Here is a 13482-nt window from a genome sequence, read left to right as displayed (position 1 = left end):
ATTTCCCTTGTTGGGTTGTACTGTTTTATGATTCTTGTGCTGGTTAGATCGCAGTTTGCAAGTGTTGCTTCAGTGATGCGGGTATGGAGGAGGTCCACTGCTGCATCTATGTCGTGGGTTGGGCAGTCTTGTAAAACTGATACCGGATCGTCACCCAGGGATTCCATGTAAGGGCGGAGTTTAAGGGTACTGAGTTGGGGTTTGGGGGTACCTATGGTCTTGAAGGGGGTCGATTGAAGATGGATAATTATCGGGATGTGGTCACATTCCACATCTCCACCCGGGGTGATTCTGGAGTGAAAGATGCCACAATCATGGTTTAACAGAACTAGATCCGGAGTTCCCGGGTGAACGCCGATGTAAGAGTGGAAAAAAGGGCAGAGGAAGGTTAGGTTCCTTGCCATTAGGAGGTTGTTTAGGATTCTACCTTTGACGTCACTTCTACCATTGGGGGTATTGAAGAACGCAGCATGGTGTGCATTAAAATCACCTGCCAGGATCGCTGGCACGTTCCTGTTGAGTGCTTTGTGGATTGCCCTCGATGGAATTGCGTGCTGGCCAGAGGGAATGTAGGTTGTTAGGATTGCCAGAGGGCCGTGAGTGGTGGAGAGTTCAATTGCCAGAGCGTTCCCTTCCTGCAGAAAGATATTAGTGAACGGGCATCCTCTCTTGACAAGGATAGCCACACCTCTGTTCGGCCCTTCGTTCTTTTCAATCGTCGTGTAGCCGTGAATGTTGACGTTGATCTGGGCGTGCCAAGGTTTCGTTGAGCAGAACCACCTTGGGATTGTGTTTGCTGAGTTCTATCTCTAGTAAGTATCGGTTGTTGAAAAAGTTGTCACAATATTCTGTTGTGACTTGCTTCGTGTGGGGTCAGCTGGTATTGAGTCCCTCCTGGACCTCTGCACCCCATTTTCCCCCTCAGCATCGGTGAGTTGAACGTTGTCTACGTAGCATTCATTATCTGAGGAGTTTTCGCCCTCAATGTCCACTGAATCATTAGAGGACGAGCTGGAGTCGCTGGAGTCTTCATGATGATGCTGGGGGTGTGCCCCCCGAGCCGGTGTTGATGTGGACAGAGGGTGAGGGGTTGGGGGCCGACTTGGGGAATGAAAGGTCTGGATAATCCTGGCCTGGGAGGTTGTTCCAGAGTTGACTTCCTGTGGTGTGACAGAAGTAGAGGGTGAATCTGAGGCTGGGGGTAGTGGCGTTTGTGCGGGCTGATTGTCGAGGTGGAAGGCTCCAGGGGGGTTGTGGGGTGGGGGAGGAAGGGTTGGCTGCTCAGTTAAGGCTTCAGTAGGAAGTAGGTCTGCAGGTATAGACACCAGAGGGAGGTTATTGAGCAGAAGCAGGTTGTTTATTGTTCTTATGAACTGGGCAGGGTCGTTCTGGGTGACCCTGTCTGCGATCGCAATCAATACTTGGACTGAAGGGGTTTTTGCTGGGGTCACTGGATCTGCCTGCTTGGTCTGCCCCCCCCCATAATTGGGGTTGTGCCTGGTCCCTGTTTGGTGGTGGTGGTTGTACATTGGGGTCGGGTTCCTGGTGTGGAAGGTTGGGGAAGGATTCTGTCCCCATATTTGGTAGTGGAATAGTTTGTGTCCGTGTGGTGCTCTGCCTGGCCTGGTCCAGAATCTTCTGGATTTCCTCCTTCCTTTTAGGGCAGTGAATAGCCACTGCCTTATGATTCCCACTGCAGAGGGCACATTTCAGGATGGTTTCAGTGCATGTTGTGAAGCGGTGCGGTCCTGCACATTTGCTGCATTTTTCGGCATTTGCCATGCATTGAGGAGGTAGGTGGCCAAACTCGAAGCACTTGAAGCATTGTTTGACTTCGACGTATCTCTCCCTGCTTATCCGGTCTGGTGTAACAGATAAGTTAAAGCATTTGAACCCATTTTCCACCAGTTCCCTGGCTTGGGCTGGAGTTTCAAGAGTGAGTTTAAGAGTTGCTCGGTTCGAGTTGGTATGGTGGATTTTGTATATCCCAACGACCTGGACACCGTCGTTTATGGTGTTAATTTCATTTTTATGTCCTCGGTCCTTTGAGAGGTGATCATCGTACTTAGTCTTGTCACAAAGACCGACCTTGCAGCCTGGTATTGGGCAGTGGGATGGAGTTCAATATTTGCCCTCTTAAAGGCGTCTTGGAGGTCGGGGTTGAGGAGTTTCCGTATCTCATCTTCGTTGGAGAGCACTACTGTGGCTCCTCTTCTGGCTTTGATGTGAACATTTGCAGGCGCAACCTCTGCAATTGAGCTCAGTATCGCTGCCAGATCATTCTCAGTGGTGGCTATGTTCCCAGTGATCTTTATGGTAATTTTTATAGTCATTGTAATAAGATGATATGGTAATATGATGTGAAATCAGGCAGCAAGTTAGTAGTTAGTAAATCCTAACCTCCTAAGCCTATCGATAGCCTAGCCATGCTACAATGGCGGAAAAGATGCCCCGACTCTTTGCGTGACCAGATTTACTACACACAGGCCGTGGTACTTGCGCAGTCAGTTAAATCAGGTGGCGAAAGAGCAAGAGTAGAGTAACAGATCAGAAAGACAGGGGTTAGTACATATAGGCCAGTACAAAACGATGGAGGTTGTGGTGATGGTGGTGAGGTGAGACTGGGATGAGTGGTGAGGTGAAACTGGTGAATGGCAGGTGAATGGGGTGTGGGTTGGTTGGTAGGGTTGAGGAGAGAAGGGCGAGGATGGGTTGTGGAGGATTGAGGATGTGGAGGGTGGAGGTGGTTGAGTAGTGGAGGGCAGCTGGCTCGGAGATGGCGGTTGGCGCGGCGCCAATCCTCAGGCTTGCTGGAATATTTGAAAATTTCTCTCTTGCTGGATGTTATTCTTCGGTGTTTCTCTGTCTAGTTGATGTAGTCTTCTTTGACCAACTGCCGACAACCACAAGGGTCTCGCATCGGCAACGAGAGGTCTGAGGGGCTGCCAGAAGTGAAGTGTGCTGTGAGGCACGTCTGCTCTCAACGACGGCTGGCTGATCTCTCTTCAATTCGCAATACACAAGTTTTAAATATCATGAATTTCTTTTTCAGGTATATTAAACAATATAGATTTTATACAAAATTTTAAAATATCCTGAGTTACTTTACAATTTATTGATATATTTAACTTTGTTTTATTAGTTTTATAAAACTGTAATATCAATATAGCTATAGGTTAAGTACTAATTGTAATTAAGAAACAATAAAATCATTATCTTCAAAAACTAAGACGGTTAGGTGAGGTTGTAGTTTTCTATTCAGTTTTTCAGGTAAACTCATATATTCACAATATATTTGACAATACGATTTAATACTAAGTGAAAATAAGTATAATTCCTAACTGCTATGAATAGTACATAATTGCACTTATTTGTCTTCTTACATTTACCACACCATTTTTGGAGGACGGGCTGTTTAATGTGGTGGTAGTTTAATACAGTAAACTTCCCACTTTTCTGGGATCTAGGGCTGCGATGCAAAACAGAAACATAATAAAGCAAGCCCTACAGGAAAGTGATTTATGGCCTGCTCCCCGTGAAATTTGCTCCCGAGTTAAACGTCTAGAGATATGAGGATTCCCCTCCCCCGACACTGGGCACAAGCTGTGGGAACCGGCCTGTGAGATTTATATTTATTTAATTTATATGAATTTATATAGAATTTATATTTGCGTTAATTTATATTTCAATAGCAATTTGTATGATGTTAAGTGGACTGTATTTCTGCAATAATCTCACAAATCGATCCATTCACATTGGGGGGGTTTATGTTATATACCAATCAAACTACAGTATTAAACTACATATATTAGTATACATTGAGGAGGTTCCTTATCTTATTGTACAACAGGCTTAGTCCACCAGGTATAACTTGGATGTAGAAACCAAATTATCCTCGTGTGAGGCAGCTTCCGTCACCCTGGTAACTGATATACTAAGCGTGCTTCCTCTTCTTGTTCCTGTCAAAGGGCACTAGCTGTAAAGCCAGAATCCTAATATATGACAGCTATATCAGAGAAAACACTGCATATTATATATGATAAAGATTAAGGCTTAATTACCTTTAGTATGAGGCGAGTTCGCATTCTAACCGGTTCGCCCAATATCTACCTAACATTAATGGCCAAAAATGATTAGATAAACGGGTTTCGGTAGAACACTTCCCTTGATTATGTTGACAGCGTGTTGATGATGGAAGACCACTACTCTGATCTCCTTCACACTTCGCCCAAGAGATATGATAGGAGCCGAATTTGCTCCCTGCGCCTCTGGTCTTAACAACAATGGCTGACCACTCCTCCCTGACGCCTCCTTCACTTTGTAGAGATGTCAATAAGTGATAGAAGCGTCACATTTACTTTATTTTGATACTGATAATTAAGTTAATTTAAATGAGATGTTTTTATGATGTAAAAGTCCAAAGATTATTGTATTTAAGAATAATTCCCAACACAATAGCTGGTGAATTTATAATAATATGTGGCAATGATATCCCGTTTTCTATATACAGAAAATTCCACTACAAGCTACATTTTCTATGGGTTAACTTGTGTATACAACACAGCAGCAATATTATTTGCAATTGCATGTAATATTATTAAATGGTGTCGGGTTTTCCGACATAATTCCCCGGGGGGCTGCTCATGGGTCGCAGTCCTATTTAAAACAGACGAACACCGATACTCCTCCTTCAAATTATTAGATTAATTTGATGTTAGTAGTTAGTAATCACACATATGTGTGTCTGTTCGTACAGGATGGATGTCCTGTACTCAAGTTGCAAGGGTTAAATGTCTAATGCAATTTCATTTCTCTGTTAACTCTTGAAAGGCTAAAATTCAAGCCTAAATACATATTATTTAACCCAGAAGAATGAATGTGATCAAGTACTACAGTCAAGTATGATTCAGGGACTGCAGTGAGATCAGTGACATTAGATATAACTTGAAGCTTGTTCAGGTAACTGGTCACTGATATGTAAACACTGAGGCCCATGGAATACATCGTGATTAAATAATAAATGTATCAAAATCAGTTGTCAGATTTATTGGGGTTTAATTTAGTTAATTGATTCAGAGGATTGAATAGCCCATCATTAAAGTAAAGAATGATTCTGAGACGGCAGTGGGTTCAGTGACATTGGTCGCAGTGACTTGTAGCTATTTAGGCTACTGTTCACTGATTTGCCACTGAAGCCTCATGAACTCGTCTTCATCTTTAAGTGATGATATCAACATCAACCTCTGTTGCTATAGTCAGCTGTAATCTCCTTAGTATAATGCTACTGGAGAAATATAATCAGCTGACAAATTTAGATTTCTACTGGTATTGTTTATCTGCAGCCATAGGTCTCCTCAGGCTTAATACTGGGCCAGAGAGTAATTTATCTCCTGCAGAATTTAACATGGTTATGCCCTGATATTAAGTAGGGCTACCGATGAATCGATGGTAGTAGTCTGTACCTACAAGGAGACCGAAATCGGTGAGGTGATCAGACTTAATATTATCTGCCAATTTAATTCCTCTATTTCTCAGGAATTTGGCTGTTGCTCTCAGACCTTGAACTTGTAGGTCTACTGGTATTTTGTCCACCACAATGGCTTGTACTTGACAGACGTACTTGCCTAAACGTACTGATGGTTGTACCACCTGGTAGACTTGAGGTCCAGCATCTGTTACAAACCCTGAGATGTTGATTGTCGTCTGGGCTACAAACCTTAATTGTAGTTCATCTGCCAACCTTTTAGTAGCATATGTTCTTTGGGACCCTTGGTCAAACAACCCACGGGTATGGACCTTGGCCCTCTTATTCTGGATGGTAATTTGGGCAGTAGACAAAGTTGTATTACCTTTAGACTTTGCCGATTGGACACTCTTTGTTTGTTGCACCTTGCAGTACTGTACTGTGGTGGGAATGCTATCTTCCACCATGGGTCTTGAATACGTTAATTTCGTATATTTGCACAGTGCTGCATGGTGCCTACCTCTTTTACACCTGTTGCAGGTGTTGAATTGGGTATCACAATAATCTATGTTGTGCGACTTGAGACACCTTGAACATCTCCCTAATTCCTGGAGTCGCTTAATACGAGTGTCTCTGTCTGGATAATTAGCACAACAGTATGTTGAATGTTTCTTTTTGCAGAACATACATGTCCCCCAGCCTACTCGTTTGGATGTTACCGGTTTGGGTGACCTAGTAACAGTAGGCTTGGAGGATTCTGCTGCATTGTCAGATTTTCTCCAACAAGATGTGAGAGTACTTGGCTGATGTTTTTTTGGGGGTAGTTGTTCTACCCTTTAATTGACTAATATTTTCTATTTCTGAAGGCTTGTATGAGGCTTTAACTGCCTCATTTGCACGTCGTTTGTTTATGATGGAATGTAAACCTTCAGTGATGTCCTGTACTGTCAGGATGGTGTTATGTTGATGTGCGTATAATTCATCTAGTATATTGCTGGACAATTTTCGTTGAAGGACTACTTTGGTCATCCATTCACTAGTAGTTATATCAACCTTAAGACTGAATAAATGTTCTTACTAGTGACTCAAACTCCATGCTGAAGGATTGTAATGAGTCAGCAGTCTGACCAGGTTGAGGTAAATCCAGCAATTGTAGTACAAGATGTATGACAGTTTTCTCATTTCCAGCATTATCCCTAGGAGGCTGGACTGGGAAAAAGTGCTGTCGCTATTTTCATTTACATTTTCTACTAATGGTTGAGCTTGGCCTCTAATTTCAGTTTGGAGGCATGTTAACTTAGTAGCCTCAGGTATTGGGTTTTCAGAATCCACAGAAACTGTGGATAAATTGTCTGAGAACTGTTTAATTTCTGGTGGTATAGTATTGGGTGAAGCTTTATCCTTGTTGATTAAAGGATCTAATCTGGCTTGACATTTATTCTCAAAATGATCCAGATCATCCATAACATTATCTACTTTATTTGATGTACTGGCTATTTGTTCTGATTCAATTATCCTGTGTAAATGTTCCAACCTGGCTTGAGTTTCTTCTTCATATTGTGCTAGGTCAGACAGGAATGGTTCCACATCTTCAACTACTATGTCGTCGTCGTCGTGGACCTGATTTTGGTAAGATTTCCTATTTGCTTTCAATATATGCAATTGGGTTTGAATCTGTAACAGTGGTATTTTCAACCGACGATAATTAATTACAGGCTCATATAACAACTGTTCATATTGGTCGAGATCTCTTGTCAGTTGACGTTTACTTGCTACTAAAGCACGCTTTGCTTTCTGTGGATTAGTCATGGTGACTTGTTAATTGGATAGTACTAGCTCATAAATTGTGAGCAAGTAATGATGGTAGCCTAGGGTAAAATTCTGCACTCAATAGGCTATAATCCTACCTCTACTACAGGGTAGCACTTAAAATTAATACACATTATATATATATATATATATATATATATATATATATATATATATATATATATATATATATATATATATATATATATATATATATATATAATCATACACACTAATGATTTGAGTGATAAACCACTGTCAGTGGAAGTACCTTTAGGCTAGCTCCTCGATTATCACCCTAGGATGGTATAGACAGATTAATCACTCAAAGGTGTAATGATCATAAGTAAATTTTTATATATACACAACTCAACTCGAGCTGGTAACAATTATACCCAAAATAGGGTCTGCACCATTCATTAATGGTGCTAGGTTGTTCAATATAGTACAACTAGACTATGGTAATAATGAGACTAGTATGAACAATAAATAGTTCAACTAGTCAATGGTAATAGGGGACTACGTTATCTATAAACACTAGTCAATGTATATCCTACCCTGTTGTGGGTTGGCAATTGGTAAATATTTGTTACGGCCCTGGCGGGACGCAACGGGGTTCTTACTCTGATGTAGTTAGAGGAAGATATATATCCGGCCCCAAGCCAGTAGAGGCTTTCAAGGGATGCGATCCGTGACGCAAGTAACTAAAAGGGGAAGGGAAATAAAGGCAAAAACTTAATATAATATATTGACCACCACCAATAAATAAATATTATATAAAAGGAGTACACAGGGGGAGGGGTATTAATACTATGCAAGGGGCTTATTCACTGTAGTCTTCTGCTGAAGACTCTGGTGCCACACCACTTCCGGTGCCGATTCCTTGGTGCTTTCTTCGTGGCCTCAAGACGTGTCCACTGAGAACGCCGAGTCTACCCTGGCCACAGGTCAGCCACAACACAGGTCCACTGGGGGCACCGTCGTGGAGGCCGTCAACCACACGTCCAGCAGGTCTGCTGGCAGGTACTGAGCCAACAAGGCTGGTACGGCCACTCCACGCACGATAAAAGGGGTACGCCCTAGACAGGAGTCTCGTGTGATATCACCAATCACCCTCCTGTCCTCAATACCCCAGTGGATTATCGTCTCCAACCGTCGGTCCCGGGTAAATCCTTTCACTGCCACTCCACTGGCAGGCTTAACACACCACAGTGTTCTTCCGGGGGGGACGACGTCACAACAGCTGCAGCAAACTTCACAGTATGGAGACTGGCTGCCTCGGGTAGACTGACTCCACCTTCAACACAGTGGTCCCAGGTCGGCTCTGTAAGCAGACACGTCATCAATAACAGGGACACTAAAACACCACACTTACAGGCTCAGACACAAACGCCCGACATATCCACTCCATAGACGGCGTTGTAGTCAGAGCACCACCTCACCAGAGGTCAGCGGCGGCGGCGGCGTTGAGCGTTGAACGGGGCTGGAAACTGGCCCTCGTAGCTAGTACACGTCGTCGGTTTGGAGGGGGTTTCGGGAGCTGACCCACAGATGGCGCGGCCGTCACTGTTTAGAGATTGGACGCTGGATCAGGGTCCGTAACACCTCCCCACCAAAAGAATTTGGTTTGGGTTCCTATAAAAAAGAGAAGACAAACCAAATTAGTACGTGGATCTAGATACGAGATAATGCGTCAGCTACCACGTTGTCCACCCCTTTTATGTGTTCAATCTGGAGGGGATATTGCTGCAAATGTAGACTCCATCTGGTGAGCCTGAGGTTCTTTTGCTTAAATTGAGCCAGGAACTTCAGAGGGTTATGGTCGGTCCGTACTAATATAGGATGGCCATTGCTTGTTAAATATACCTCGAAGTGCTGGACGGAATTAATTAAGGCCAACGTTTCCTTTTCTATGACCGAGTAATTAAGCTGGCTGGGGGTGAACTTCTTAGAATGATAGGCCACCGGGTGTTCCACCCCCTTCTCGTCCGTCTGGGATAAAACGGAGCCCAGGCCATAGTCAGAGGCGTCGACCGTCAGGATGAATCTATCCTCAAAGCTCGGGGACCTGAGGATTGGAGCAGAGATCAGAATTGCTTTGAGACTCTCGAATGCCTCCTGGCAATTCTCATTCCATATTAACTTTACCCCTTTCTTCAATAGATTGGTCAGGGGGACGGCGATGGAGGAAAAATTAGGGACAAACTTACGATAAAACCCAGCCATACCAAGGAAACGTAAGATGTCCTTCCTGGTAGCTGGCGTAGGATACTGGACTATTGCCTCGATCTTGCTGGCCTTCGGCGCAATCCATCCTCCTCCAACTTTATGACCTAGGAAGACGACAGAGGTTCTGGCAAACTCCGATTTATGCAGATTGACCACCAATCCTGACTGGAGCATGGCCTTGAAGAAATCCTCTATGTGACGCAGATGATCCTGCCAATCTACATCATATATTAATACATCATCGATGTAGACTAAGGTGTTTTCCACGTCACGCAACACAATACCCATCAGTCTCTGGAAAGTGGAGGCTGCGTTTTTCATCCCGAATGGCATCACCTGACATTCAAACAGCCCATCGGGAGTTACAAATGCTGATATGGGTTTGGCCTTTTCCGTGAGGGGAACTTGCCAATAGCCTTTGAACAGATCAAATTTCGTCAGGTACCGGGCTCTACCTATGGCATCCAGACATTCCTCTACCCTGGGGAGAGGGTAAGTATCTGCTACTGTGACCTTATTCACCTGGCGATAATCAATACAAAGACGGTATTTCTTACCAGGTTTGGGCACTAGTAGTATTGGGGATGACCATGGGCTCGAGCTCGGGGCTATTAGATGGTGTTTCAGCATATAATCTACCTCCTCTTTCACTACTCGTTTCTTCAGTGGGTTGAGACGGTACGGATGTTGCTTTATAGGTCGGACTCCTTCCTCCAGCTCGACATCATGCCTCAAGACAGATGTTAACCCTGGAACATCGTCGAAGATAGGCTTGTATTGCCGGATCATCTGCAGCAATGATGATTGATGTCCTTCGGCCACGTGTGTCAACTTTGCCTGCAAGTTTAACAGAATGTCTGAGTTAGTCAACACCACCTCTTCCTCCTCAATGTCGTCATTAGTGGTCACTAAGGTTACGGGGAGTGTATCCCGTCCCTCGTATTTCTTGATCATATTAACATGAACCAGAGTTTCTTTCTTACGGCGGTCTGGAGTACTAAGAAGGTAATTGAGGTTAGTAACCTTCTTTACAACCGGGTAGGGACCTACAAATCTGGCGCTCAAGCTCCCAGTTATTGTAGGAGTACATACTAAAACCAGATCTCCTACTTTGAACTCCCTCTGCTTGGTTCTCCTATCATACCTGCTCTTGATAGTTCTTTGTGTACTTTCTAAGGTCCTTGTAGCCATCTCCCAGGCTGAGAACAGCCGTCCTTTATTGGTAGACAACCAGTCCACAATATCCTCGTTGGTTTCTGCGTCCAGCCAATGGTCTCGTGCCACCTCTAAGGGACCTCTTACTGAGTGACCAAAGATCATCTCGAATGGGGAGAGTCCTAGGGATTCATTGGGCACTGATCTTACCGCAAATAGGAGGTAGGGCAGTTCTTCAACCCACTTATTCTGCCTGTCGTAGCAAAACTTCCGAAGCATGCCCTTCAACGTCTGGTGAAAACGTTCCAAAGCTCCTTGAGACTCGGGATGGTAGGCACTAGAGGTAACCTGTCGAATTCCCAGGTCGGCGATCTGTTGGCGAAACAAATGGGACATGAAATTAGACCCCTGGTCCGTCTGAATGGTCTTGGGAAGACCATATCGCGAGATGAACCAAAGCAGTTGTTTCACCAAAACCTTAGCTGTGATGGTTTTAAGGGGGATCGCTTCTGGGTACCTACTAACCCGATCTAGTATTGTTAGCAAATACTTCACCCCTGAGGTAGCAGGTGGAAGAGGGCCTACTATATCCAAGATGAGGTGTTCGAAGGGCTCACCTATTGATGGAATGGGGTATAAAGGGGCTTTGGGGACAGGCTGGTTTGCTTTTCCGGCCACTTGGCAGGCATGGCAGGTCTTGCAGAAATGACGTACGTCCTCCTTCATATGCGGCCAGTAGAAACCTTTGGCTAGGCGGTGGAAAGTCTTAGAGATCCCACCATGTCCAGCAAATCTATTAGCATGGGCTGTTTCTAACAGCTTAGATCTGAACACGGCTGGGACGACTATCTGATCACCTACCGCCCTTGACTGGGGGTATTTCGGAGGATGCCGGCGACACAGTACACCACTTGACCACACATATAGATCCCCTCCTTTCGTAGGAGAGTCTACGGTGTCGGCCAACTTCCGTACCTGAGGGTCCTTCTTCTGTTCCTCTATCAGCTGGGCTCGAGTCCAGCGTTCGGGAACCGGCATCTGGACTGGTGGGACTGGTGTATGGCTACTTGTGACCTGCGGGATAGGAGGAGAGTTAAACAAAGTGTTTAGATCTAGTGGTGCATGGAGGTGCGCCTGGGACCTGGTTTGCACTGCTGCGATGGGACTGGTCTCTTCACGTCCTGGAATATCCACTACCAGGGGACAGTTGGGTAACAATCCTAGGGCTAAGTCATTGGCTAATATTACGTCAATTCCCTCTATGGGAAGACTATCCACCACGGCCAACCGACACTCACCTTTGAAGTACTGAGAGTCTAGATGTACTTGTACCAATGGGGCAACGTACAAGGTTGAAGGGAATCCACCCAGGATTACCTTCTGCATCTCATCCGCCGATATACCTTCGGGTAATGATGTTTCCAGAATTAGAGACTGGGCCGCTCCACTGTCTCTAAGTATTACCACAGGCGTACTTGCAAGGCCACTGGCTACATATCCTTGGGAGGTATATGGGGCGAACAATCCTTTCCTCTTCTCTTGGGTGGATGTCGGTGGTACTATACTGTTCATCAGCATGACTTCCCTACGGGGATTATTACCTGAACTGCTACGACACTTCGCAGCAATATGTCCTCTCTTACCGCAGGTCCAACACAATACATCTCTCTTCGGACTAAACCTCCGGGGACTATCCGAGGTTGACTTTGCGGCACTACGAGGGGTAGTTCTATCTTCCGGTTTATGTTTGGCTGGATATCTTGAATAGGTCTTCGGGACGTACCTAGCAGATGGCCTATGAGTCAGGATGTATTCCTCAGCCATTGTGGCTGCTGCACTCAAGGTCTCTACCTGCTGTTCCTCTAGGTACGTCTTCAAGTCTCCAGTCAAACAATCCTTGAAGTCCTCCAGCAGAATCAGCTGCTCGAGGTCTTCCTTGGTCTCCACCTTCCGAGAGGTACACCATTCCTGGAAAAGTCGCTCCTTGATCGTGGCGAATTCGGTAAAAGTGTGCTCTGAGGTCTTCTTCAGGTTTCTGAACTTTTGCCTATAAGCCTCAGGTACCAATTGGTACGCCATGAGCACAACTTTCTTCACCTTGTCATAATCACTGGAGTCGTCAAGGGATAACGTAGAGTAGGCAATTTGGGCCTTCCCAGTCAAGACTGACTGTATCATGATGGCCCAATTCTCCCTTGGCCACTCCAAAGAGGCAGCGACTTTCTCGAAGGCTGCAAAGAATTTTGACACCTCCTTCTCATGGAATTTGGGGACCATTTTGATGTTGCGTACCGGATCGAAGCTACTGGTGTCCGTTGTTTGCCTCCGACCACCGCCTAATCGCAATACTTCTAGTTCATGTTGTCTCTCTCTTTCCTCCCTTTCTCGCTCTCGTTCTTCTCTCTCTCGTTCTCGTTCTTCTCTCTCTCGTCTCTCTTCTCTTTCTCGTTCTTCTCTCTCTCGTTCTCGTTCTTCTCTCTCTCGTCTCTCTTCTCTTTCTCGTTCTTCTCTTTCTCTTTCTCGCTCTTCTTTTTCTCTTTCTCGTTCTTCTTTTTCTCTTTCTCGTTCTAATTCTAAACGTCTCATCTCTAATTCTTTATCTTGTCTCTCTCGTTCCATTTCTAATTTCTTCCATTCTATTTCCCGATTGATCTCTAGGGCACGCATCTTGACTGTTAGGAAGCTGATATTAAGCTCGCCTGCATCACTGTCAACGTCGCTGCCTTTATCTTCTTTTTCCGTGGAAGCTATGTCTGCACTTTCCTTTGTACTAGGAGTCTCGCCTTCCTGTTTCTCTTCTGCCTTCAGGTGCCGGTGAACCTTGG

At 44.9% G+C, this 13482-nt stretch overlaps 1 protein-coding gene across 1 annotated transcript; it reads right to left on the bottom strand.

Annotated features, from left to right (window-relative positions):
- Positions 1-8947: 8947 nt before the first annotated feature.
- On the bottom strand, positions 8948-12481 carry LOC138356451 (uncharacterized). The gene has a single exon (XM_069312608.1). It carries the CDS (start codon positions 12479-12481, stop codon positions 8948-8950), a length of 3534 nt encoding a protein of 1177 aa, XP_069168709.1.
- Positions 12482-13482: the final 1001 nt, after the last annotated feature.

This window comes from Procambarus clarkii, chromosome 72, assembly GCF_040958095.1.
Source record: "Procambarus clarkii isolate CNS0578487 chromosome 72, FALCON_Pclarkii_2.0, whole genome shotgun sequence".
Taxonomy (NCBI): domain Eukaryota; kingdom Metazoa; phylum Arthropoda; class Malacostraca; order Decapoda; family Cambaridae; genus Procambarus; species Procambarus clarkii.
Note: the sequence above shows the minus strand (reverse complement) of the source record. Positions and strands in the feature narration are given on the sequence as shown.

What these genes read in the sequence shown, in the direction of transcription:
- LOC138356451 (XM_069312608.1), bottom strand. Translation starts at nt 12,481, where the DNA reads ATGGCTGAGGAATACATCCTGACTCATAGGCCATCTGCTAGGTACGTC.